Source organism: Carcharodon carcharias, chromosome 2 (assembly GCF_017639515.1).
Source record: "Carcharodon carcharias isolate sCarCar2 chromosome 2, sCarCar2.pri, whole genome shotgun sequence".
In the NCBI taxonomy this organism is placed as follows: domain Eukaryota; kingdom Metazoa; phylum Chordata; class Chondrichthyes; order Lamniformes; family Lamnidae; genus Carcharodon; species Carcharodon carcharias.
The window spans coordinates 144,612,116-144,635,101 of record NC_054468.1 but is presented as its reverse complement, the minus strand read 5'-3'; the positions used below and the strand labels follow the sequence as shown (position 1 = coordinate 144,635,101).

The 22,986-nt window shown below is 41.2% G+C and overlaps 1 protein-coding gene across 4 annotated transcripts in view; it reads left to right on the top strand.

Moving 5' to 3' along the window:
* Positions 1-22,986, top strand: part of LOC121271778 (filamin-A-interacting protein 1-like) — a 327,233-nt gene that overhangs the window by 278,330 nt on the left and 25,917 nt on the right. Inside the window, exon 6 of one of the 4 annotated variants that reach the window (XM_041178064.1) lies at positions 16,621-16,828. The exons of the other annotated variants lie outside the window; for them this stretch is intronic. Coding sequence (XP_041033998.1) covers positions 16,621-16,797 — 177 coding nt within the window. The 3' untranslated portion in view covers positions 16,798-16,828. Of the gene's footprint in view, positions 1-16,620; positions 16,829-22,986 lie in introns of those variants that run through there. 4 annotated transcript variants of the gene reach the window in all.

The window sequence follows — 22,986 nt, the reverse complement described above, 5'->3', positions numbered from 1 at the left end:
GGAACATAAGAACTGAAGTAAGACATTTAGTCACCATTCAATAAGGTTATGGTTGATCTGTGACTTAATTCCATACACCCAACTTTACCCCAGATACCCTTTGGATAACAAAATTCTATAAATATTAGTTTTAAAATTAACAATTGATGGAGCATAATTTGCCATTTCTGGAAGACAGTTCCACATTTCTACCACCCTTTATGTGAAGAAGTATTTCCTAATTTCACTCCTGAAAGGTCTGGCTCTAATTTTTAGATATACTCCCAGTCCTAGACTCCCCAACTAGCAGAAATAGTTTCAATCAATCTACCCTATCTGTTCCCCTTAATATATTGAAAACTTTAATCAAATCACCCCTTAGCCTTCTAAATTCCAAGGAATACAGCTTCAAAACTTAACCCTTGGTGTTCAGGTATCATTCTAGTAAATCTATGCTGTACTCCCTCAGAGTACAGTATTCCCTTCCTAAGTTGCGGTGCTCGGAACTGCTCGTGGTATCCAGATGTGGTCTAGCCTAGGCAATATATAGCTGAAGCATGACTTCTACTCCTTTGTTTCTCACCCTGGCACCTTATAGGCAATAAACATCTGGGTCTCTCAATACTCCCAACAAAGAATGGCATCTGTTCTCCTAATAACTGACTTCCCTATAGCTATCACATTAGGCTTCCTCTCCTCCTCCCCATTTATGCATCCTATTCCAAGGTGCCATGGTCTGCATTCTGGCTATCCTTCAACGATCTTTTTAGTGCAACGTCCTTCATCGGTCAGCAAATATAGGGTCAGGTGTTGAGCTATTCTCATTTGAATTCTGGTTAGATTTTCACTGGTTATTAGTCACTGTGGACTTTGGCATTACAGGTACTGCCCTACTGCGTATAAAACGCATAATCTATGGGGCTCTGATTCATGAGGTTTGTTTCTAAGTGAGCCTCATTAAAATCCGCTCAGGAGATGGTGGGTGCAGTGGGGGAACAAATGCTCTTTCCTCTCTGGACCTGAGTCCGACATAAGCCGAAACTGATGGAATCAAAATAAATGTCTTGTGTTTGGGTGTCGTCAACAACAATAACTTGCCTTTAATATTGTTCCTTTATATAGCACCCTTGACTAATAAAACAAATTACTGTAACATTTGTCACTGAGTCACATGAGATCTTAGGACAGGTGACCAAAAGCTTGCTCAAAGAGGTTTTAAGGAGTGTCTTAAATGAGGAGGAACAGCTGGAGAGGCAGAAAGGTTTAGTAAGGGAATTCCTAAACTGAATGCCCTATGCTGAACATCATTCCTGGCGAACATAATTTTTCAGCACTGGATTGTCCGAATGTTGATGTAACTGTAATCTCTTTAAGTATGCTCGCAGATGGTTATTGAGGGAATGATAGAATTAGGGAATACTCTTGGTGCAGCCAAGGCAAATTGCTGAGTTAGGCTTGAAGGAGCTCTACCTGATGTGGTGAGCAGTGCAAGAAGTGACACTAAAACTAAGATTCAAATGCACCTCCAGGGTTGTCTCAAACAGCATTTCCTGGAAATATGCAACCTGCCAATAACTAGCCCAATCTGCAAGCAATCGTAGAAATTTAATTATGATCAAATGAAATACCTTGTATTAAACTCTTGTAAAAATAAACCTGTTGAATTCTCCCCCAGTTTGAATAGAAAGGCAATTTCTCATGTATTCTGTATAACTACGAAGATACAAAGTAAAGGGTAACAGTGTTCAAAGAGTAAAACACTCCCTTTCTAGTTGACTATATGGTCATTTTCAAAGGCACCTTCAGATGCTGAAGAGCCTCTGAGATGACCATGATGGGATCTTGAGCTGAAATGTCTGCTCACCCTGTGTTTAACACAAGATGCCATGTTGGTTTAAAAAATAGTTGGAGCTTGCTTTAGGAATAGCCACCCAGAGGACCACTGAAGGGCTGATTGCCACTTAAGTTGCTATTGCTGGCACTAATTTGAGGCTTCATTGCTTTTTGGTGGATGATACTTGATGTTACTCCCTCTAACAGCGAGCAACTGAACTGGAGTAAATGAGTTGATGCAGAGTATCTTGAGCACTTCTTAAAAGTATATCACTTACTGTTCATTTGCTGAAGGTTTGAGAGGAACTTTTGAAACACAGCAGGAGACTTTGTCAAGACTTCATCACCAGTATTCTATGAACATTTATTATAAAAAAAAATTGCTGAGGATTTCACCTAAAAACAAACGTGGGTGTTATGTTACTCCATTTTATTGAACACCTTTTTAGGATTCACTAGAAGAAATGGAGTGCATCCTGCTAGGTCTACTCCAACTTAGTCTATTGCATTCGTTGCTCCCAATGTGGTCTCCTCTACATTGGAGAGACCAAACGTAAACTGGGCGACAACTTTGCAGAACATCTGCGGTCTGTCCACAAGAATGACCCAAACCTCCCTGTCGCTTGCCATTTTAACACTCCACCCTGCTCTCTTGTCCACATGTCTGTCCTTGGCTTGCTGCATTGTTCCAGTGAAGCCCAACGCAAACTGGAGGAACAGCACCTCATCTTCCAACTAGGCACTTTACAGCCTTCCGGACTGAATATTGAATTCAACAACTTTAGATCTTGAACTCCCTCCTCCATCCCCACCCCCTTTCTGTTTCTTCCCCCTCCCTTTTGTTTTTTCCAAAAATTTATATAGATTTTTCTTTTCCCACCTAATTTCCATTGTTTTTAAATCTTTTATGCCCTGCTAGCCTTTCCACCCCACCCCCACTAGAGCTGTACTTTGAGTGCCCTACCATCCATTCTTAATTAGCACATTCGTTTAGATAATATCACCAAAATCAACAACTCTGTGTTCTTTTGTTCTTTTGTCTGTGACATCTTTTGATTATCTGCTCCTATCACTGCTTGCTTGTCCCTACAACCACCCCAGCCCCCCACAACTTCTCTCCCCTGCAGCCCCCCCCCCTCTCTCTCTCTCTCTCCCCCCCCCCCACCTTAAACCAGCTTATATTTCACCCCTTTCCTAAGATTCATTCAGTTCTGCTGAAGGGTCACGAGGAAACGTCAACTCTTTTCTTCTCCACCGATGCTGCCAGACCTGCTGAATTTTTCCAGGTAATTCTGTTTTTGCATCCTGCTAGGTGTTCTCTGTGGTTTGTTAGAGGAATGGGAGGAGGATATAGGGGCTAACAGAGCAACATCAGCTGCTGTAAGAAGGTGAGGTAGACAGCTTCCTCCTCACTGAAGGCACAGGACATTCATCCTCCTTCACCTGGAACTTTAGTGCCATGTCTGAGAACCTGTGCACCCTCTCACCTAGTCTCTGATGAATCCTAAAATCTGAAATTGTTAGCCAGCCCGCTCCACACCTTCAGTGGTAGTGGATGCATGAAGCCCATACACACTGCTCTACAAAAATTACATCTAATCACTGTTTGAGTGCTAAGCTTGCAGATGTCCGATTTAGCACCTCCAGTCAAGTTCAAATTATGGTAAACAGCAATAAGGACCAAAGTTGCATGTTGAAACTAGACTTTCAAACAGACTTTTCTTATTAGCTTGGCATCCATTTATCACCTGGTTTTACCCTTTCACCAAATTAACCTCCAATTGCTGTAGTAATGCAATGGCAGTGGGGTTCTTTTCATACAGTCCACTTTTACCTCCAAGTCCTAAATTTAAACCCAGATCAGTCCCACCCCACCTCTACTACTCCACCCCCCCCCCATCCCTCCCAATACCTCTTCCATCTGCCTCTGACCCTGGAAAAAATCTTTAGAACTGCTCCCCCCATCATTTACAATTGTACTTTCAACCTTCCAACTGTCTCTTTAGCTCTCCATTTACAATGATGAAACTAAATCTGTTGATCTACTCAACTGCTCCTTTGCTTTGTCCCACCCTGGTTGTATCCTGCTGTATGGCTTCCTCAAGTATTAGAGGCGCAAATCTGAACATATTTGTTGCACAGTTGGCTTGATTATTCGTGGGCCGATCTAGCATTATTGGGTCTTGCTGTGCTCTGGCCAAATCATTCACTGCTTCAGGATTATCCTATTTCAGCTACACATTGGTTACTGGAAAGTAAATGTGTTCTCGATTCCCTTTTATATAGAGAAATAAATTAGTTCCTTTGACACAGTAAGTAAAATCTCTGCAAATAACATGGGGGAGCCACTCCACTTTTCAAATCATATATGTTTACCTTGCAGGTGCTATGAAATATATAAAACCTATGAAAACTTTAAACTAATTTGCATCTTTCTCTTCACCAAATAATTGCGCAACAACACTGTGCTACTAAAACATGTTGTTTAGTGTTTAAATCAAAATTTTTTAATCTGCCTCCAAGCTGGATTAACAACACAAAATTTGCATTTTAGTTGGTTTTAGGTTTGATGAATGCAAATAAAAGAAATGCAGAGGGCTGTAATCATTTTTGAAAGCATTACAAACCTTTATAACCCCTTGAATATAAAAACCCATATTATTTCTTTGCCTTTGAGAAAGTTGAAGAGTTCATGCTTGACCTTATTTTAATGTTTTTAAAAATACCCAAAAGCTCTGCTACTCGAAAGTTTCCTTGGGTATTGTTGTCACTGTAAATGTTGATTTATATATGAGTGACAGAGGCATGAAGCATATAAACAGCAAGTTCTGGTATGCTCTCTGAATGACCACTTTCTGTCAGTCACCACGCAAGTGGACTCGCACGCAAGTTCTGTCGAAGGGTCATGAGGACTCGAAACGTCAACTCTTTTCTTCTCCGCCGATGCTGCCAGACCTGCTGAGTTTTTCCAGGTAATTCTGTTTTTGTTTACCACAAAATATAATTGTGCATTTTAGTCAGAAGAGAGTCATCCTGAAGTGCATGCTCAGAGACTTCTCCACAGGCTGCTTACACATCGCCACATAATACTCCATTGTTGGGCTTTCTTTGAGCTGACAGATTGATCACTGGGGGAATCTACCTGACTCCTTACCTCATGCCTTTCGAGGTTTCTAATGGAACATGTTAGAGACGTTTCAAACACAGATAATGCAGTTCATTAGGTAATCTTAAAAGTCTATCTCTATTATAAGTGGAAATAAAGATTATAACACAGGTTCTCAATTATCTGAGGAAGGCAAAATGGCAGCCGAATGATTTTTCTAAACAATATTTGGAGCAATTTAATTGGCTCTGATTCTCTTTCTTTTAATAGATTTTGCTGATTTCATACATCTTCCAAATTCATTGGATTTTCTCCTAGCTGCTGTTCTTGCTTTTGATTTGCACATTGTCAACATCTTGTGTTCTGACTTTTTCATTTTATAAAGAGAATACCATAATTTTGATGCACCCATATGGTTAAATGCAAATTGGTAATGACTGAGAAGAGTTTTGTGATGAGTTTCCTTGACAACATTTAACCATCATTTAATTCTGCAGCATAAATAGGTAAATGTTACGTTTCATGTTGTGCCTAATTCTAGATGACACTGTTAGCAAAATGCCAGCAGGTATCAATGACTGGCTGCACTTAAACAATTAAAACAAAATTATGGCTTTAAAAACAATTAAGGAGGTTATGCTGAACTTGAAAATGTAAGCATTTTTGATGCTTGAGGGAGTGAGCAAAGTTTATTCTAAGTTATGGCATACACAATTTTAGTGATAACACAATTATAAATTTAGCAAGAAATGTGGCTTTAATCCATCATTGCACTATTGCAACAGCTTGCCAAACTTGCATTAGAAGCAATCCTTGTCCCTATAACTTCCACCACTGAAAAGGACAAGAGCAATAACTATTGCCTCCAAGTTACACATGATCCTAACTTGGGTGTAGATAGCCATTCATTTATCATTGCTGGGTCAGAAAACTAGAATTCCCTACCTAACACCATCTGTAAGAGTGCATCAGAGTAAGGACTGCTGTTGTTAAATAGACTCATCACCACTTCAGCAACCAGGACCAGCCACTAAATACTGTTTTGCCAATGTTGCCCACACCTTGAGAACAGCTAAAATTAAAAAAAAGTCAAGTATAAGGAATGAATGTACCAGGCTATCTGTCTGCCTAAATTTATTTATTTAGAAGCCTTTCTTTGTCCTCCATTCAAACTGAAGAGTGGAACGTTATTCAGAAAATTCTTTTTAAGGTTAACATGCAGGTCATCTTGAAGCTGTTGTAGTACCAACTGTATATTGTTGATGATCATTATTGACAATGATATCACCTAAGATATGCGTAGACAGTGCCTTTTTTGGAACTACTGCTGGTATTCCAATCACTAGTCAGTTGAACTGTAACAGGATTTTGTATTAGTAATGATTTTCTTCGATAATTAATCCTCCTTAACTGATGTCGATCTAATTTACTGAACTTCACTAGTCTAGTGCTTTGTTCAGCTACTGATTTGCTCAACTGTGCCTCACCTCCACCTTTTGATGCCTTAGTCCAATAGATGTAGATATGAACGGACATAGATAATTGCTATTAACTGATAGATCTGGCTGGACCACAAAAAGCACTACCAATTGGATCCTGCTCTCATTTTTAAAACTGCTCGCTATTCCATGATCATTCTGCAATGCAAAGATGACCCCCAGTCTCTTTCTTCTACCATCTTCTTAAACTCCTTTTTCCCTTGTTTTCTCCACACTCATCTCCAACAGTAAGTTCAGGGAGCTCATTAACTTTTTAAGTCACTAAGATTGAAACAATTTGATCAGCTGTCTCTGCTGCATCCCTCCCTTCCACTAGCCCACCAGGTCAAACTTCCTCCAAAACTCCCTTTCTTTCTCTACTTTCTCTCCCATTTCCCCTTGTGCCCTCTCTGAGCTCACCTTGTCCACAAGTACCCCTCCTCCCTTGATCCTTTTCCTGTTAAACTGCAGATCACCCAACTTCCCCTCCTGGTCCCCCTGTTAGCTGATTTCAGTAACAGTTCTCTCTTCAGATGTTGCCCCACTCTCCCTTAAATCTGCCGTCATCACCTTACCTTACCTCTCAAAAAACAACCCTGGCCTCACTATCCTTGCAAAGTACTGCCCCTCTTCCAACCTACTCTTTCCTCCCAGTCCTTGAATGTGTCATTGCCTCCAAAGTACATACCTATCTTTCCCAGAACTCCATATCTGAATCCCTCTAGTCGGATTTCTGCCCCTGCCAGAGTACTGAAATGGCTCTTATCAAGGTTACAAATTTGTAACATTTGTGACTGTGGCAAAGGTAAACTATCCCTTTACATCTTCTCAGTTAGCAATCTTTGACATGGTTGACCACACCATGCTCCTCCAGTGTATGACCACTGTAGTACATGCGAGTGGGGCTGCTCTCACCTGGTTTGATGCTTCGCTATCTGATCATAGTCAGTGTATCACCTGCAATGGCTTCTTTTCCCGCTCGCACACCTTCAAATCTTATGTCCTCCAAGGATCCATTCCTGACCCACTCTTTTATTTCTTATCTACATATTGCCCCTCAGTGACATCATAGAAAACACAGCATTAGTTTTTGCATGTATGTCGATGACATCCAGCTCTACCTCTCCAACACATCTCAGAATTCCTCCACTGTCTGTAATTTGTCAGATTACTTATCAGATATCCATTTTTTTTTGATGACAAGGAAATTTCCTCCAACTGAACATTAGGAAGACTGAAGCTATTAGCTTTGGTCCCTGCTATAAGCTCTCTTCCCTATTTACTGACTCCATCCATCGCCTTAGAAACTGTTTGGGGCTCAACAAGATTGTGCACAACCTTTGTGTCATATTTGACCCTGAGATGAGCTTCTAAGCACATATCTGCTTATTATTGACTGCTTATTTCCTTTTCTGTGACATTTCCCAACTCCTCTACTGCTTCAGTTCATCTGCTGCTGATACCCTCTTCCATACCTTTTGATACCTTTAGACTTGACAAGCCTAATGCACTCCCAGTTGGTCTCCCATATTCAGCGCTCCATAACTCAAGGTCATCCAAAACTCTACCCGTGTCCTTACTCACATCACCCATTCACCCATCACCCGTATACTTGCTACATTCTCTCCCTTCCAAGAAGTGACTCAATTTTTAAAATTCTCATCTTGTTTTCAAGTCCCTTCATAGCCTTTCTCCTCCCTATCTCCCCCAGTGCCCCCCAATCCTCAGGTATATGTGCTCATTTACTACTGGTCTCTCGGGCATCCCTGGTTTTAATTGCTCCACCATAGTTGGCAATGCCTTCAGCTGCCTAATTCTTAGGCTCTGGAATTCCTTTCCTAAACCTCTCCTCCTCTACTTTGCTTTCCTTTTTTTGAAAAAAAAGCTTTTGGTCATCTGCCCTAATGTTGCCTTGTGTGGCTGGTTTGTCCAATTTTGCTTCATAACATTCCTGAGTAGGGCTGTGGAACATTTTATTTTGTTAAAGGCACTATATAAAAATAAGCTGTTGCTGTTGTCGTCGTTGTCCATCTGTAGTTGATCATTGCATACCTCTCTACCAATATTTTATTTCTGATTAAACTTTCACAGCCAGCTTTGACTAACTCCACCAATACCTGGTTACTTCATATTAATATTCCATGGGACACAATGACTCCTATAGGAGAAATTTCCCCCATTGGGGGTGTTGTGCAGGGCGAGCGCAGACCCAATCGGCGCCCCCAATCGGGGTCTGCGCCACCATTTTACATGGATGGGCCAATTATTGGTGGGCTCCCTGTGCGGGCAGGGGGGTGTTCCCTGAGTCAGGGCCTGCATGCCCGAAAGAGCGCAGAAATCTCCAGGGCACAGAGTTGCCTCAGGGAAATTAGTTTAAGTTCCCAAAATTTTAATAAAGAAAAGAAAAAAATTTTAAGAAACGTCTCCTCATGTGACAGTGTCAATGAATTTTTATTAAAAATTTTATTCAATTTATAAACACTTCATGAAACCTCATCTCGCCTGTGAATGAAGTTCCATGAAAAATGGGAAGGCTGCCTGGGCTCTTCACCTGCCCACCAACCTTAAGGTTGGACAGGCAGCTTAATTTATTAGTTTAATTGATATTTGGATGGCCTTCATAGACCCTCGACAGTTCGGCAGGCACGCAGCCGACTTGGCTGCGTGCCTGCAGAACTGAAAATCTAAATGACGTGCTGTGACATCGGGATGCCTGCCCAATGTCACCACGTGTCATTTTACACCTCAGCAAGCGGGTCCTGCCCCCACCCTCGCTCACCAAGCTGAAGATTCAGGCCCTAGAGTTGTGAAAAAGGTGAAGCTTATCTCCATGAGAGGAAGCTATGTTTGAATAAAGGCAAAGTAAGGATTGATTAACATCCTGGATTTTTCCCCAATTTGGAGAATATTCATGTTTAGAGGTCCCTTGAGAAATTAAGTTTCACAGCTCAAAAGACCTTTTAAGTGCATTATGTTTGCGTTAACAGTACAAGTGCTCTTCCTGCCCCTTTAAATACAGTGTGAACAATGACTGTACTGCAGTTAACCTGCCCCGTGCGCTCTTCTTCAGCAATAGTTACAATTGTTTGTAATTTGCTTCAAAGTGTTCGGATTCTATTTTGTCTTTCAATCCTATAGGGTTTTCCTGCGTTGAGATGCTGAATAGTTGAAGTTAAGTTTGTGCATGTTCTCTCAATCCTAAAATGGATCCTGTCAAGGAAAAAAATCTCACCGTAGTCTGTATAATTTTCCTTCTACAAATGTGGATCTGTTGCAGATACCTTGCTCTATAAGTAGTCTGACCATCTCTCTTCTACCGGAGTTGAATCAGAATTCCCTATATCTGCCTGGACAATAGCATGATCTGAAAGTGTAACAGTATTCCCCTGTGACTTCAACTAGATATTCATGTTCTGTACTCTTTAATCCTTCCAACAGCTGACTAGGTAGACACTTGGTAACATTAAATCGCTTTAATTCTCAGTACGTGACGATTCAAAGCAACAGTTCTAATTGAATTCACTTGCTTCAGTGTATACTTCTCTTCGCGTAATAATGCAAATAATACACTAGCTCTGCTTCCTGATATCAGTAAATAATCTTAATTGACATGAAGAAAATAAATCCCACAATCTACAGCCCAGAAAGAATTTTCCACACGTTGCAGTCTGTGTCTTTCCATCTGTCAGCCTGACTCCAGTGTTGGCTTTTAGTTCAATCACAAAGCTCCACTCAAGTCAAAATCTATCAACTCAACGTGCCAATGATTCTTGATGAGTCTGAATAAATAAGAATTGTTGCAATAGCAATAAGTGTGAACAATGACCAGAATGTCCAACTATCTTTCATTGTCTGCAGCCCAGTGCTTTCGATGAAAATTTAATATGCAACTTCGAGTCCTGTTGCCTGTAAATTGAGTCCTTTGAGCTACATTTGGCTAAATAGTTTAGCATCTATTATTGCCAGTTCAATTCACTCTACGTGACATAAAGGAACAGCTGAAGGCTTTGGATACTGCAAAGGCTATGGGCCCTGACAATATTCCAGCAATACTACTGAAGACTTGTGCGCCCCTAGCCAAGCTACAATACTGGCATCTCCTCGGCAATGTGGAAAATTGCCTGGGTATGTCAAAAAGCAGGACAAATCCAACCTGGCCAATTAGCGCTCCATCAGTCTACTCGTGATCATGAGTAAAGTGATGGAAGGGGTTATCACCAGTACTATCAAGAGACACTTGTTTAGCAATAACCTGCTCACTGATGCTCAGTTTGGATTCTGCCAGGGCCACTCAGCTCCTGACCTCATTATAACCTTGGTTCAAACATGGACAAAAGAGCTGAACTCCAGAGGTGAGGCGAGAGTGACTTCCCTTATAATCAAGGCAGCATTGGACCAAGTATGGCATCAAGAAACCCTAGCATAATTAGTCAATGGGAATTTGGGAAAACTCTCCGCGCTTGTATCTAGCATGAAGAAAGATGATTGTGGTTGTTGGCGATCAACCATCTCAGCTCCAGGACATCACTGCAGGAGTTCCTCAAGGTTGTGTCCTAGGCTCAACCATCTCAGCTGCTTCATCAATGATCTTCCTTCCATCATTAGGTCAGAAGTGGGGGTATTTGCTGATGATGTTCACTGATGATTGCACGATGTTCAGCACCATTCATGACTCCTCAGATACTGAAGCAGTCCATGTCCAAATGCAGCAAGACCTGAACAATATCCAGGCTTGGGCTGACAAGCGGTGGGTAACATTCGTGACACACAGGTGCCAGGCAATGACCATCTCCAACAAGAGAGAATCTAACCATTACCCTTTGACATTCAATGGCATTATGATCGCTGAATCCCCCACTATGAATATCCTGGGGGTTACTATTGACCAGAAAATGAACTGGACTAGCCATATAAATACTGTGGCTACAAGAGCAGGTCAGAGGCTAGGAATCCTGTAGCGAGTAACTCACCTCCTGACTCCCCAAAGCCTGTTCACCATCTATAAGGCATAAGTCAGGAGTGTGATGGAATACCCTCCACTTGCTTGGATGATTGCAGCTCCAACAACACTCAAAGCTTGACACCATTCAGGGCAAAGCCTGTTTGATTGTCATCCTATCCACAAAGATTCACTCCCTCCACCACTGATGCACAGTAGCAGCAGTGTGTACCATCTACAAGATACATTGCAGGAACTCACCAGGCTCCTTAGCATCTTCCAAACCCATGACCACTATCATCTGGAAGAACAAAGGCAGCAGATGCATGGGAACAGCACCGCCTGGAAGTTCCCCTCCAAGCCACTCACCTTCCTGACTTGGAAATGTATTGCCATTCCTTCACTGTCGCTGGGTCAAAATTCTGGAGCTTCCTCCCTAACAGCACTGTGGGTATACCTAAATCACATGGACTGCAGCATTTCAAGAAGGCAGCTCACCAAAGGGCAATTTGGAATGGGCAATAAATGCTGCCCCAGCCAGCGATGCCCACATCCCATGAATGAAGTTTTAAAAAATTACATCAAAGCCATGAACACAGTGACAATGTGACATGACTTGAGGGATAAACATTTCTTCCATGTTGACCATTTTTATAGTACAGTTAAGGTTTGGCATTTGAAAAAGATACAGACTCTGATTTTAGTGGATCAGGGCATCTCGTGATATATGCCACGAATTAGACATTTTTCTCCTTCCTTCAGCTCAGTTTTTTTATGCCATAACTTGCTGGAGGTATGTGCTGTTAAACTTCAAGGCAAGGGCAACAGTGGATCTCTGGCCTAAATGAACATTGGACCAACAATGTATCTTAACCAAAGAAATTTAAAGAGTCAGAGAGAAACGGAGGAATGTTGAAAAAGGATAGTAGCTTAAAGTCAAATTGGGTACAGTACAGAAAGACAAATAGAGATGGAAAGACAGTTTGGATTACAAGAGGAAAAGGGACAAAGAGGCATAAGAAAAAGATTTAAATTTAAAGTTTGATATTTTGACATCGCTAACAATTTTACCATTGAGGCTCAACAGCTTATATTGTTCTATTTTTGGACCAGCAAGGATGATTTGACAAATACAATCAACACATCTTTAATAGGTACTTATATTGTTAAATTCCAGTCCTAACTTTCTGTGGCAATTACTTGATAATTAATATGCAAATCCAGAAAGTTCTTAAAAATAACAGGGAAGCTAAGGGTGAGATGCCATTTTAAACTTAAACTGTATATTAAAGACAGCCATGTAAAATGTTGTGTAAACTTCTAGCCAGCCGACGTTTTAGTTATGAGCTGAGTGAAGGGCTTGCATGTCTGGTGGGATCTCTGTAGTGGTGAAATGAAGTTGATATTTAGTTCTTGATTCAATTTGATTTGATTTTTTATTGGTCTGGATTGTAATTCGGAATATATGTTATATTAGTCAAAGATTAACTGATGTGTATTGATCTACTTATTGGCTTTACCAGAGCTTTCGAAATACAGCACTTGTATGCATTATAGCTAGAAAACTGTGCATTGTAGAGATTGACAATTAACAGTTCCCAAGTTTCAGATGATATTAATGGTTGGAATGTGATGATTAAATATGTTGTGAGGTTTTCGACATAATGTGATGTGATTTTTCTTTGTCTTGTTTTAAATGGCCTCTTTATAAACAAGTCTTGTGAACTGATATTCTAAGAACTAGGTGCAGGAGTAGGTCAAATGGCCCCTCAAACCTGCTCCGTGATTCTGTAAGATCACAGCTGAACTCAACTCCACTTTTCCACCCTATCCCCATATCCTTCAATTCCTTTAGTGCCCAAAATCTGAGTGTTGAAATGTATTTGATGACTGAGCAGTCACAGCCCTCTGGGGTAAAGAATTCCACAGATTTGCAACCATCTTAATGAAGAAGTTTCTCATTATCTCAGTCTTAAATGGCTGATCCCTTATCCTGAGACGATGATTCCTAGTTCTACAGACTATCACCCCTAGTTCTAGACCCCATAACCAGGGGAAACTGCCTCTCAACATCTACCCTATCACCCCTCCTAAGAATTTTACATGCTTCAATGCAATAACCTCTCATTACATAGAGTATACAGCCTAGAAACAGGCCATGTTGCTGCTTATGCTCCACTCGTGCCTCCTCCCTCCCTTCCTGATTTAATTTTATCTGCATGGATCCTCTATTCGCTTTTCCCTTTATACTTATCCAGCCTCCCCTGAAATTATTCTATACTATTCATTTCAACTACTCGCTGTGATAGTGAATTCCACTTTTTGGATAAAGGAGTTTCTTCTCAATTCCCTTTTTGATTTCTTGGTGACTATCTTCTATAGTGCCTAGTTTTACTCTTCCCCACAGGTGAAAATACCCTCTGTGTTTACTGGATCAAAACCTTTCATAATTTTAAAGAGCTCTATTGGTCAACCATAGCAAATCCACAAAGTGAACAGTATGGAGAAGGCAAGCAAAGATATGAGCACATTTGTGTACATGGATGAAGGCCATTGAGCAGTTGTTGTTGACCAATGGGAATGTATGACCCTCCCATCCCAATGGCCTCCTTCCACAAGAACCTGATCTCTTGCCAGCTCAACCTGTGTTAGCAACCATGTCAATGGAAACAGTGTGACCCTGCAGCTGCAACCCATCCACCTACATCCTCCCTCTGTCACCCTTGAACTTCCTCCCATCATCCTGCCACAACTCATGGGGATAGTGTGCTGCAATATCAAACCCCACTGCTTCCAGAGCTGCAACAAATGTGATAAGTTTGATCAAAGCACCTAATTGTTTAATTTATGTTAACAGAATAGAAGCATCAGGTTTATAAACTTAATAAGTAAATAACTGTTTATTGAACAAACCAGTGGGAAAAGAAAAACATATAAACAGCAAATTTCTAACTCTATAACCTAAACTCTACCCCCTAAGTCCCTATACACACACATACAAGGCACATAAAACACACCAAAAGAATGGATTTTAAGGGTGGGATAAAACTGATCAATAGCACCAATTCCAGAGTACAGGATTCGATGAGTTGATTTTGATCAATGTCCGTCTTCCATATACCTTTCAGTTCTTGTTGATAACACAAGGTGGTCTTCCAGCACTTCCAGTATTTAGTTCACTGGTTGAGCACTTGCATTTCAATGCCTCTAACAGTGATTTTCCCTTTTGCCTCTTGACAGGGGTTTTCGGAGAGAGCAAGCAGGCTATAGCGATATGAGGAGGAAAAAGCCAGCTAGCTCTTATTGTGAAATTACTGGAATCTTCCACACACAGGAGCAAGAGGTTTTGGGTCTTTTTTTCTTTCAGGCTAGGAACTATTCTGCTGCACTAGGCTTACACAAAATCTGTTCACCTGGTCAGGAGCCAATTAAAACGTTGTTGCCAGGCAGCTCCCTTGGCCCAGGACTTTTTTCTGGCACCATCCTGTCTTTCATGACACACTGTCCCAGGACTGTAACAATGTATATATCTCTCATCCTGTTCCACTGGACATGTCTTTCAAACTGCAGCCACTGTAATTTTAAAATCCACAGCCCAACAGAAAATAAAGATATGTTCTTTACAAAATTCATTTGCCTAATGAATGCCCATTCTGAAAATTTATTAATGTCTTAATGTAATTTGTTGCAGTTCTCCTCAGTATTGACTATCCATCTCCACCACCACCACCCCACCCCCAACCACCCATTTAGTGTCATTTGCAAATTTAGAATTATGTTTTTGATTCCAAAGTCTAAATTGTTAATATAAATTATGAATTACAGTGGCACAAAATTGATCTTAGTGGGGTCCCTTAAGCCACTCTGATCAGCTACCCTTTACCCCTACCTTCTACTTTCTATCCTGCAGCCAGGTAAGTATCTATATTGCCACTGGGCCCCTGTTATGACATTTATTCTATTATATGGTACCTTATCAAAGGCCTTTTGGAAAGCTAGATAAATTACATCTGTATTCCCCTTGTCTACTCTAGCTGTCACCTCTTCACAGAATTCCATGAGGTTGCTCCAGCAAGATTTTCCCATTTGAAATTCACGCTGGCTATTCATTTTATTATATTTTTGGTTTCTAGATGTTTTTCTATTTTTCCTTTTTAATAGGGATTCTTCTTAACTTTCCAACTGTTAAGTTGATTGGTCTATAATTTCTTGGACATGTTTGATCTCCCTTCTTAAATATCAGCATTATTTTTCCTCAACTCCAGAGAATATAGGCCCATCTATTCAATCTCTCCTCATTGAACAGCCATCTTATCACATGAACCAATCTAGTGATCATTTACTGCACCCTCCCTAAGGGAAGTATTGTCCTTTCTTGGGTAAAGAGACCAAAACTACACATGGTATTCCAGGTGTGGTCAAATCCAAGCCTGACATAATTACAGCAAAACCTCTATACTCTCATGCTCTAAATATATTATTTACCTTCTTGTTTGGCCAACCTCTGTGCCTTCCTAAGTGCTTGCTAATTTGCCTGCATGTAACTTTGTGACTCATGTACAAAATTCAACAGAATACTAACATTTACAAGTCTTGCCTTTTAAAAAAAAATTCTGCCTTTATATTCATTCTACAAAAATGGATAATTTCACACCTTATCAAATGCCCTTTGAAAATCAAAATACACTACATCCACTGGTTGCCCCTTATCTATCCTGCTAGTTATACTCTCAAAACCTGAAAGCGTTGTCAAACATGGGGCTGGATTTTACTCTCGCCGCCAATGTGTTTGAAGGTGGAGGAACAAGTAGAATCCAGCGGGTTGCTTTCCCGCTGCCTACATACTTGCCCTGACCTGGCTGAAGTTTTATGGGGGCAGAGTACGTGTAAGGTTATTGAGGCCCTTAAGTGGCCAGTTAATGACACCACTCAAGAAAAAGCCCAAATCCTAGAAGGGTGGCAGAGCACTTGAAGTGCATCCTCCATAGGTATCCATCAATGAAGAGACAATCAACCGGTTGCCATCAATTGCTTTCTTAATGACACTCCCACGCTGTTAGAAATTATTAAAACTATCAAATTCATGTTTAGTGACAAAGCTCCAGGAGCTGAGGTCTACAAGGAGGTCAATGCCTGGTCAAGAAGCTTACTGAGCTCTCACTCTATGTATGAGCTAGGAACACAAGAATACAAAAAGTCCTCCATTGTTTACTTGTACCAGCAAAAAAAAAAATGCACCAATCTTGTGACAATCATAAAAGAATCTCATTCCTCTCCATCACCAGCAAAATCATTGCCTGAATCCTTCTGAACCACCTCGTGCAACATCTCAACCAGAGTCTGCTGCCAGAGAGTCAATGTGGTTTCAGAAATGTGAACCGTTGATATGGTGTCTGCAGTTAGCTCCAAAAGAAATGCCAAGAACAGAACAGAACATGGGACCTCTACACCACATTTGTTGACCTGACCAAGGCTTTAGACACAGTCAGCCATGAAGGCCTAGTGAAGATAATGGAGAAACTCACTGGATGATGGTAAGTCTTCTGACTCATTCCCAGTCATTAATGGAGTTGCAGGTCAGCGTGCTAACACCAACCTTCTTCAGTATGTTTTCATGTTTTTCTCCACTGTGCTCTCAGATGCCTTCCATGATGGTGATCCTAGCATTGAAATCAAATAAAGCAAAGGCAGGAAGCTGCTCAATCTCAGGTGACTCCTACAAAGACCAAGGTCTCCAAGGGCATACTTCACAGTTTCCTGTTTGCTGATGACTGTGCACCAGCTGCTGGTTTAGAGCTGGACATGCAATGTAGCAAGGACTTGTTCTCTAAAGCATGTGACAACCTCTGCCTTACAATCAGCATGAAGGAAACTGAAGTAATGAACCAGCCTGCTCCAGGAAAACCCTATCTTGAGGCCCACAATTTCAGTCCATGACCAGTTCATGTCAGCAGTGGGTAAGTTCATTCACCTCGGCAGCACAGTGTCTCAAGCTGTCCATATTAGTGATGAGACACATGCAAGAATTGTCAAAGCAACTGTAGTATGTAACAGACTTTAAACAGCAATCTAGGAATGAAAAGGAATAAGTCTGCCAGCCAAACTGAAAGCTTTAGAGCAATAGTCCTTCCCCCTTTGCTCTATGCATGTGAACCTTAGACTGTGTAACAGTGTCATTGCCAAGAGACTGTTGCTTCAGTTGCCCTTGGAAGCTTCTGAAGATCAGATAGCAGGCCAAAATACCAGACATGGAGGTGCTCACCCAAGCTGGCATGCCAAGCATCTACACCATATTGAGAAGTCTCATCTGAGTTGGGTTGGTCATGTAGCCAGAATGCCTGACACTCACTCATCAAAATGAATCTTCTATGGAGAGCTTAGAGTCTGGGGTGCGCTCTCATGGTTTCCAAAGGAAGCGCAACAAGGACACTTTGGAGGCTTTGCTTAGGAGTTTTGATATCGACCCCATGCCCTGGGAGAAGCTCACCTAGGTTATCTGCACCTGGTGTAATCAATTTTTAAAAAAAATGGTGCAGCCTCCTTTGAAAGCAAGCACATATCAGAGGCAGAGAGAAAATGTAAGGAGAGGAAATCCCAAGCCAGAAACTCATCCAAAACTCAATCATCTGAGAATTTTATCCTAGTTACAGTAGAATTTTCTGGGTGCAGATCAGCCTCAGCAGTCAACCTATGTACCCATGTACTCAAGATGATGAACATGGTCATCATCACCTCAAAGGATAAAGAGCAACAGGTAGGAGACACCATCACACAGTCCTCGTGAAGACAAGGATACCCTCCATTGTGTTGTCTGGCGCTGCCACTGTGCTAATGATATAAATGCTGATCAGATCTAGTAATTCAAAACTAGGCATCCATGAGGTGCTGTGGGCCAACCACAGCAGCAAAATTGTATAATACCATAATCTGTACCTCCATGGTCCGGCATATTCCCCCACTCTACCATTACCATCAAGCCAAGGGATTAACTTTAGTTCAACGAAGAGTGCAGGAGGACAAGCAAAGAGCAGCACCAGGCATACCTAAAAATGAGGCATCAACCTGGTAAAGATACAACACAGCACTACTTGCATGTCAAATAATGGAAGCAGCATGCAATAGACAAAGCTAATCAATCCCACAACCAACAGATCAGATCAATGCTCTTCAGTCCTGCCACAGTCACCAATGGTGGTGGACAATTAAACAACTAACAGGAGGAGGGTCCACAAATATCCCCACCTCAATGATGGGGGAGCTCAACACCAGTGCAAAAAACAGGGTTGAAGCATTTGCAACAATCTTCAGCCAGAAGTGCTGAGTGGATGATCCAGCTGAGTGAATGATCCGCCTCCTCCTCAGGTCCCCAGCATCTCAGATTCCAGTTTTCAGCCAATTCAATTCACTCCATGTGATATCGAGAAATGGCTGAAGGCACTGGATACTGCAAATGCTACAGGCCCTGACAACATCCTGGCAATGGTACTGAAGACTTGTGCTAGCCACCCCCTAACCAAGCTTTTAAGTACAACTACAACACTTGCATCTTCTTGACATTGTGAAAAATTGCCCAGACACGTCTACAAAAAGCAAGACAAATCCAGTCTGGCCAATTATCACACCAGCCTACTTTTGATCATCAGCAGAGTGATGGAAGGTGTCGTCAACAGTGCCAACAAGTGACACTTACTCAACATTCTGTCAATGCCTTCTCTGGTTCTGCCATTACACAGCTAAACTCTAGTTTCCTGAAAATGTCTTTCTAATCTCACCACTTCCAAAGGCTAGGACTAAAAAGATTGAAATCTGTTTATCTATATTTTAATCCATTCAGACTGTTTCCACACAAGAGAAGCATGATTCCAGGACATTTTCTTGTGCAAGGGGTGTGTATCTTGTGGGTTTTTTTTTATTTGTTCATGGGATGTGGGCATTGCTGGCTAGGCCAGCACTTATTACCAATCCCTAATTCAGAGTCAACCACATTGCTGTGGTTTTTCCCCCTAAAGGGCATTAGTGAACCAGATGGGTTTTTACATGGTCTTTTAATTCCATATTTTAATTGAATTCAAATTTCACCATCTGCCATGGTGGGATTCAAACCCAGGTCCCCAAAGCATTACCCAGGGTCTCTGAATTACTATTCAGTGACAATACCACTATGCCACTGCCTCCCCTGACTATGTTGCCTAGTGAGGGACAAATTCCTGACTGCAGAGTAATCCTTGGTCCAACTTTTGTAAGGGCTTTAAAGGTTTACTGGTTTCCCACTCCTGCATGGGCATTTCTACCTACTTGGAGGTAGTCAGCAAGCTGTAAATGGATCTTCTTGGTCAGCTAGTAGGCTGAGAGCCCCTTTATGGGGATGAACAAAGAACTAATGTAACAGTTCTTACTCTTGCTAATGCAAAGGTTGTGGTTCTAGTTTCTAAATGTTGGTAAATTTGAAGTACTGACTTTCTAGGATCCAACTCATTGTGGCACAGTGCATGTGTTGCAGGGGCGGATTTACAATCAAACACACCGTGTCCGACAGGGGGGCTCCAAAGTCAGTGAGTGCTGAAACAAAAATAAAAATACCTGGAAACACTCAGCAGGTCTGGCAGCTTCTGCGGAGAGGAACACAGTTAACGTTTCGAGTCCGTATGACTCTTCAACAGAAGTGTTCCTCTCCGCAGATGCTGCCAGACCTGCTGAGTTTTTCCAGGTATTTTTATTTTTGTTTTGGATTTCCAGCATCCGCAGTTTTTTGTTTTTATCTCAGTGAGTGCTGTTGGAAGTGCCGTCTTTCAGTTGAGGCGTTAAACAGTCTGGTCGGCTTACTGCAAATACAGCTAGAGCCAGCTTGGCCTAAATAGCCAAGTGGTTATGGTACTGGGTTTGTAAACCCAAGATCAAGAGTTCAAATCTCACACTGGTAAACTATGAAACAATGTAACTTCATCTGAAACAGATAGAAACAGGTTTGTACTCAAAAGAGTTACAGCTAGAGCCAAGCAAGAGATAGAATGTAGTTTTGCTAGTGTTTTGAATTCCTATAGTGCAAAAGGTAATAGGATTGATGAAATGTGGTTGTGAGCTAGCTGAGGTGTGCCTGTATTGTCGATGTTTGCTGTTTCCACATGGTTTATGGCATACAAATTCGTTGTAAAAGAAATCGCACATTCTTCAACATTTGCTGCAAATATTTGATTACATATCAAAGACAACTCTCGTGTCTTTTATTTTTGTATTATCTCAATGACTAATGGATATTTATTAAGGCCCGGTATCCCTGAATGATCATGTTTCAATAAAAGTTAACTTAAAATACCGCTTGAGTTAATTCATTTTTAAAAATCTGTTATTTAATTTGTAACTACTTTTTTGACCACTGCATCCAGCCAGTCGAGTTGGTTTCTGTCTGCAGCTCGCGAAAAAGTTGAAGTGTTTAGGTTAAACTCCATGCAAATGATCAAATTCAACTTTTTAATCAACAGTAACATGATTTCCTCATTTTGCTGTAAGTCAGAAATGAAGTGCAGAGTTTATTTAACAATTGTAATGAGTGGTGCAGGAGGTGCCTATAATAAAATGTACCGAGAACAATGAAAGGTAGCTAAATGAAGTGCCCGCATTAAAGGGTGCACACCAATTTATCAGAAATTTTACAAGAGAGCTTCCTTTGTTGGAACTTCCGCTATTACTATTTTGTTGTGGCAAATCTGGCGTCTACTTTATACGGGCCCATCAACAACGGAAAGCTTGTCTACCAGATTGACTGGTAGGAACGATGTTCATACTGTGGTGTGTTTATATGACTGGCGTACAAATAGTCATGTTTGTGAATATCACCCAAAGAAATGTTTGCGTGTGAGGCGGAAAGCTGTTATGGAGTCTACAGACAAATCAACCAAAGCTAAAACATAAAATATTGTATTGTCTGTAAGTGTTCTAATCCTGTTCTATAATAGGATAAACTTGGAAGTTTTTGATAAATCACACTAATTGTGAGTGCACTTGCCACTGCAATAACACTAATATCACAGGCACAGTGACGAAAGCAGGATAATGCTAAAGATAGTGGTTAACCTATTTCTCTCAAAGCGCGAAGTTTCCTCTTTCTCCAGCCCCTCTGGCAGTGGGCATAAAGCTGCATTTTTGTTGAGTTTATTGTGTCCGCACTATCTTTGCTCTTTTGGTTTGAAATAAGTCTGCGTTGTCCAAACCCTGCGAATTTTGATTAAAAGGAACTTCACTGGATTCCTGTTTGTGGAACTTGGCTGTGTAAAGATTGGTTGCAGGATTACCCTTTTTTATAAGTAACTATTTTTCAAAATTACTTTTGTTTTCACAAAGTAATTTTAGACTACAAGATGCTTTACAGTTTTAATGCAGACAACTACTGACTTGCAATTATAGGACTTGAGAGAAAGACAGTATAGTGTGATTTTTTTTTTTGCAAATTGTTCTTGCTCATAAAGAATATAAGTAATGCTAATCCCAAGTCTCAATCTTTTGATTTCCACTTCAATTTATACTGGTTCAAGGAATGCTTTCTTTTCTATTTAACTTCAAATAACTGACCATTTTACCAGATGGACCAAATTCAATTGTGGTGCGAGAAGGAATTGCTGTAAGTGTCATGGATTCCCTGCTGTTCAGAGGCCAGGATTTTCAAAGGGTCACGATGTCGGGAACTGACAAATGGTCCTTGAAAATCACAGTGCCGGAGGTCGTGTCAGGATTCTGACTGCTCCGGGACAGTCTTGAATTTTCAATTAGCTAGCAGGGGATGGTAGGGAACGGGGAAGGTGCCCGCTTCCAATTAATGGCCCCTTAATCTCCTTAAGGAGCTTGTTCAGGGGCCTGTCTGAAATAGAATGATATTTTGAAAATTTTCCCAGCGATTTTCCCCACCCCCAAACTGTTTTGTGCACAAGTGCACAGCTATCTGGTCTGCTGCACAGCTCAGATAACTTGCTTTGCATAACTTTTAAAATTTAATTGGTCGGTGCAACCTATGTCGGCATGAGCGCTCCTATCCATCTCAACCATGGCCATGTGCAACCGCATTCCACCTTGAGCTGCCTGCTCTTATCAGCAAGGTAGTGGTAACCCCCAATATGGCTGCTGGCACCAGACAGCCAACTACCCCCCACCCTGGAAGCACTTGGTACTTTTAATTGAACGCCAACCTCGCCTCATGGCCAATTAGGCCATTTGCATTTGAAGATCGCATTGCAAGTGCGACACAGTTTGGGTGTAAGGTCGGGATCCGGAATTCATCCAGGTATTGAATTCCCAACCCCACATTGAAAATCTGCCCCAGTTTTCTGTTCCTGAGAGTTTCATCCTCGAAAACCTCCAAAGAGCCCATGAGTGTGCATTGATAATTGAAGCAATTACAACCTCTAGATCTGTTCTCATCCAAACAGCTCAACGGGGAACCCCCAAAGTAGAGGAAAACTGGCAAACTTTAGATCTTGTGTTCGCTTTGGCTGCTTTCAGAAAGAAAAGAATTAAAAATGTACCAACTGGGGGTTGATGTGAATACTGTGTGGCGAAAACCTCGTCAACTATGAAATGGACATCTATCTCTCATTAGAATATATTTCATGTCATATATCACAATATGCATGCAGCAATGTTTACTACAAATGTCACACCAC